At 54.1% G+C, this 4,875-nt stretch overlaps 1 protein-coding gene across 1 annotated transcript in view; it reads right to left on the bottom strand.

The window, feature by feature from the left end:
* Positions 1–3,595: 3,595 nt before the first annotated feature.
* Positions 3,596–4,875, bottom strand: part of LOC102252392 (zinc finger protein RFP) — a 36,976-nt gene continuing 35,696 nt past the window's right edge. Inside the window, exon 3 of the mRNA XM_014533438.1 lies at positions 3,596–4,393. Within this exon, the coding sequence (XP_014388924.1) occupies positions 3,912–4,393 (482 nt within the window). The 3' untranslated portion in view covers positions 3,596–3,911. The remainder of the gene's footprint in view (positions 4,394–4,875) is intronic.

Raw genomic sequence — 4,875 nt, forward strand, 5'->3', positions numbered from 1 at the left:
GAGGCCTGAGCACCAGTGGAAGTCCTTCCCCTTGAGTTGGACTTACCCGCCTGGCCCCCCAGTATTTCCAAATTATCTCTTGTCTCTTCTCTTTCATTTGTGTGCGGCTCCTCTTCCAGATCCTGAACCCTGAACCACGCAGGACGTGGGGGAACAAACTTTACACAATTCATCCCAAATGGCAGGGTTTTAAAATATTAAAAATTTAAATACTTATGAACCCATCACAAGAACCAGAGGATAACAACTGTGGGAGCCTGACCAGACTCCGCCGGACGTGCCTTGAACATGTGCAAAGGCGGTGACTCAGCAGTCTTACTGTGCGCACTGCGCAGGCGCCTTTCTAGAACCCAGATACTGACGTCCCTGCTTGGCAAGAAGCCCCTGCTGTCTGAGTTGGTATAAAATGTGCTGCTGACCAGCGGGGGCGGCTGCTTGTGGGGCTACTTTGAAGAACTGCTTTGTCTGACGGCTCCTGTTTGCCACCATGTGAGCAAGGACTGCTTTGTGGGGCTGCTGTGTCTGCAATGGCCACTTGGTCTGCAATAAAGTCTCTCCTCTATGCCGGGGCTACTCATCTTCACCCACTGCCCGGTGTCCACAGGGGTCCAGTCCCTCGCAGGAGAACTGAGGCCCAACACCAACACACAATAACCTATGCCCCCTCCCCTTCCTTCCACATACCCCACAGGCAACCACAATCCTTTTGTCCATATTTAAAAGGATATCGTAAGGTATATACACTTCTGACATTTTTCGCTGTATTCTCCGTACAAATCATGTGTGATCCATCCCCATCCACATGGAAAGTGTTGTTGTTGAATCCGGAAGCTGCTGCTCCTGAGCGCGGGGCCAAGGCACTGGCTCCGTCATGCCCAGGGACAGGAGTCCATTCCAGGGCACATTTTCCTGGACTGCTACAAGCAAGATGTCCTTGAGGCCGGGACTGCAGTTCTGATTGGCACTCTCTACCCAGTGTTCCAGCTGCAGATCCTTGAATCAAGGACAGTTACTGTTAAAGGCTCCCGTCTCTCCTTCCCATGCAGGAAAGCATTACATACACATACACATATGCACATATACACATACGCACACACACACATATACACATACATACACATACACATACATACATATACATATACATAATACATATGGTGGGGCAAGATATGTGACCAGTGTGTTCCATCGCAAGGTGAATCCTGGCTCTGCTGCTTCCTGTCTGTGCTCCTCGGGTAAGTCACTTTCCCTTTCTGTACCTGTTTCCTTATCAGTAAAATAAGGGTAATATTACCCACTTTGTAGGGTTATTATGGACATTAAGTAAGTATTATGCATAAATATGAAAGGAATGTATATAATATATTTATGGTATCACATGTATTTACTAGAGGCCTGGTGTGCAAATTCGTACACTGGTGGGGTCCCTCGGGGTGGCCTGCCAAGATCGGGCCTCAGCTCGCACCACCAGCCTCGCCTGGCACCCTGCCTTGGCCTGGCTCCGCCCCCTCACCTGCTCCACCATCCAGCCTGCAGGGGATCGGTCAGTGCCTGGGAGCTGGGCAGCTGCCCTGCCCCCCCCCCGCCCCCCCGCCTCCACTGATCACAGTCTGCAGGGCGATCAGGCCCCCACTCACACCCACCTTGGCCTGACACTGCCCACTCACCTGTTCCACCATCACCCCCTCACGGTCCCACTCTCCTCGGGGCCCATCGGGGCCGGCATGCCTCCACTGCCGCCTGCTGCCAGTGCCGCACCGTCCCCTGGTAGTCAACACAGGTCATAGCGAGCTGTTGAATCTCCCAGTCGATGACTGCCCCAGGGGACAATTTGCATATCAGGTTTTTATTATATAGGATACTTAAGAGCATTCTGCAAAGCTAACCTGGCCTCATGGAAGCCCCTCTCTATTGCACCTGATTATATTATTTCCCTTAAAATCTGGCAGATGAATGATTGAGGACATCACCAACTCATGGTCTCCAGCCAGGGAGCCCCATGCCTGGCACAGGACTCTGTGTGACCGCAGGAACTTTTCTCCCGAGGCCACGTCCAAAGGCAGAAAGATCCAACCCCCAGGCTGGAGACCTCTCAGCCTGGCCTCTCCCCCTGACAGCCTGCTGCCCCCAGCGCGGTGCTCTGGGCTGGAAATAAAGCTCCGGACGCGGGGATGCACGCCAAGCGCGGCTGCACGACCCAGAGAAGACACGTTCGTTCGTGGCGAAGTGGCAGGCGGCCTGATACTGAGCTCAAGGCCCGTCAGGAAGTAGTAGCGCTGCTCCAGCAAATTCAGCTCCGTGGGCAAAGCATCGGCCCTGGGACACAGGGTCACGGGTTCCATTTTGGTCAGGGGCAGGCACCTCAGCTGGTTAGATCTCTGGCTGGAGAAGGCAACCAATCAATGTGTCTCTCACGCTGATGTTTTTCTCTGTCTCTGTCTCCCTCCCACTCTTTCTAAAAATCAATGAGAAACTCCTCGGGTGGGGATTAACAACAACGAAGTAGTAGCATGGCACTGAGGAAGGAGTTTTGTCACCCAGTTGGAAGTAAAATGTTGGCCAGAACTACTAACTACTCCCCCTCCCCCAACACCTGTGAGCCCAGTCTCACCAAGACCCGGAAAGCAATGCAAACAGCATCCACACTCGCTTTATTTCAGGAGCAGCATGTGCTCAAAGTAGAAGTGAGAGCCGCCTTGGGGCGCTGTTTAAAGTAATAACCTTAGCCCTCTGACCCCTGTGCCTTCTGAATCAATGGCCACGTGTATCCCATCAGAATTGCCTTGTCCTGGCCGGTTTGGCTCAGTGGATAGAGTGTCAGCCTGCAGACCGAAGGGTCCAAGGTTCGATTCCAGCAAGAGCACATGCCCAGGTTGCATGCTTGTCCCCCAGTAGGAGGGCGTGCAGGAGGCAGCTGATCCATGATTCTCTCTCATTGATGTTTCTGTCTCTCTCTCTCCTGTCTTCTCTGAAATCAATAAAAACATATTTTTAAAAATTTCCCTTTAAAGGTCGCTTCCCCCAACCCCTAAAGGACATGAAAAAGAGGAGGCAACAGGTCACTGAGTCTCTGGAATACTGCCCCAGAGCCCTTCCGGGGATGCGGTGTGACTGGCCGTCAGTCCCACACCTGACTGGGAGGGTGGGAGCAATGGGTGGTGTTGAGCAGAAAACTACACCTGGTGATGGCATCCAGCACCAGGACATACCTTTTAGAATGACGCGGGCATGCATAGCCCTCAGAAAAGACAGCAGCTAAGAGCACTGAGGGACATCACCTCGAAACAGGTGGGGCCGTTCCCACCATTCTGTAAACTAACTCATCAAAACACGTGCAGCCTGTTTAACGGAGTTAATACAAGTATGGCAGAGTGGGCACCAGGGAGAGGAGCCTTTCCCAGAAGGAAACTGGAATAAAGGGGCCACGCTGACGGGCCTGCTAGCTCCCCGTGAGGTTCTGAGAGGAGGTCCCGGGCAGAAATCACAGCAACCCCAAAGCCACTGAGTGGGACTGGACAAAAGGTTGCCCATATTGCTTAGCCCCGCCAGCAACGGCAACGTACAAAACCAAACAGTGTGACACACTAGAGGCGGACAGCTGGCTTTTATTTCTGGACAATCTTGATGCTTCTCATTGCATCTGGGAAGGGAGAGAACATGGACCTCCTGTCGCCCACTGCAGGGCTGAGCAGTGGTGTGGATGTCCGCTGGGTGAGAAGGACAGGAAGCGGCAAGGCAACGAGATCCCTTATGCCTGGGGAGGGGCATGGCCAACAGCCCTCTGGCCTGTGCCCCTCCTCACGGGGAGGCCTCCAGGGAATGCCCATGACTCCCTAAGTGGCCAGAGAACCCAGGGATCCCACTCCGGGGGCAGATGATCAGAGGAGCTGTGCTCTTGCCTCCTGAGTAACTCAGACTGAAGTAGGGCCGGACAGGCCCACAGAAGGCAGCGTGAGAGAAAGTGAAGGTGTGACACCTCTCTGTCGCGTTGTAGAAGGAGACCTCGCCAGCCTCGTAGTCCAAGAAACCCCCACCCGCTGCAGAGGGGTCCGCAGGGGAAGGGCAGTCATCGGGGAGGTGAGAGCCCAGTACTCCTTCCCATACCACAAGGACACTGCCCAGAATCCATTCTGGGGGGCAGAGGTCACCCCGCCTTTCCTGCACACTAAGTCTTCACAGACACCGATGGTCCACTTGGCCTTCTCTCCCACCTCCACCTCCCAGGAATGTCTCCCCGCCACGAAGCACGGAGAGCCCAGGACGCAGGGGCACAGGCTGAAGCGCTCAGGGCTGTCAGGCAGGTCCTGCTGGAGGCAGCTGAGCCGCACCTGCTGCAGGTTGTCCGAGAGGACCAGGCTGGGGTAGGCCGTGTCCGAGTCCAGAGTCACGTCCACTGCAGAGACAGCGGGGAAGGGCAGTCAGCTGAGGGCCAGGAGACTCCCTCTAGGTGAGCACCCGCCTTCCCTCCCACCTGCCTGACGGAGAGGAAGAGCGCCCACTACAGGCTGCGCTCATTCATGGTGAAGTACATCTTGAATTTAACACTCAAAAAAAATTGTTTGGATTAGCTGGTTACCTTTGTGAGCCAGGAAATATTGAAATTTTTACCTCTACTCCCTTTCTTTTATATCTTAAGCCACAATGTCCATTATAAACGGAATTTCCCACGTACATTCGGTATTAGAACTGTGGGAGGACTGGGAACCTGCAACCATTTGCCCATCTTTCAATTCACAGCCTCCCTTCCATGGGATCTTTACTTAGCACAACCAGACCCTATTCATCTCCTCCTAACCCACCTCTTCCTCAAACAGTTGTTTCTAAGCAGCCCGAGCCGTTTACACGCCCCCCCCCCCCCCCCCCCCCCCCCCCCCC

This window comes from Myotis brandtii, unplaced genomic scaffold (genome assembly GCF_000412655.1).
Source record: "Myotis brandtii unplaced genomic scaffold, ASM41265v1 scaffold980, whole genome shotgun sequence".
In the NCBI taxonomy this organism is placed as follows: domain Eukaryota; kingdom Metazoa; phylum Chordata; class Mammalia; order Chiroptera; family Vespertilionidae; genus Myotis; species Myotis brandtii.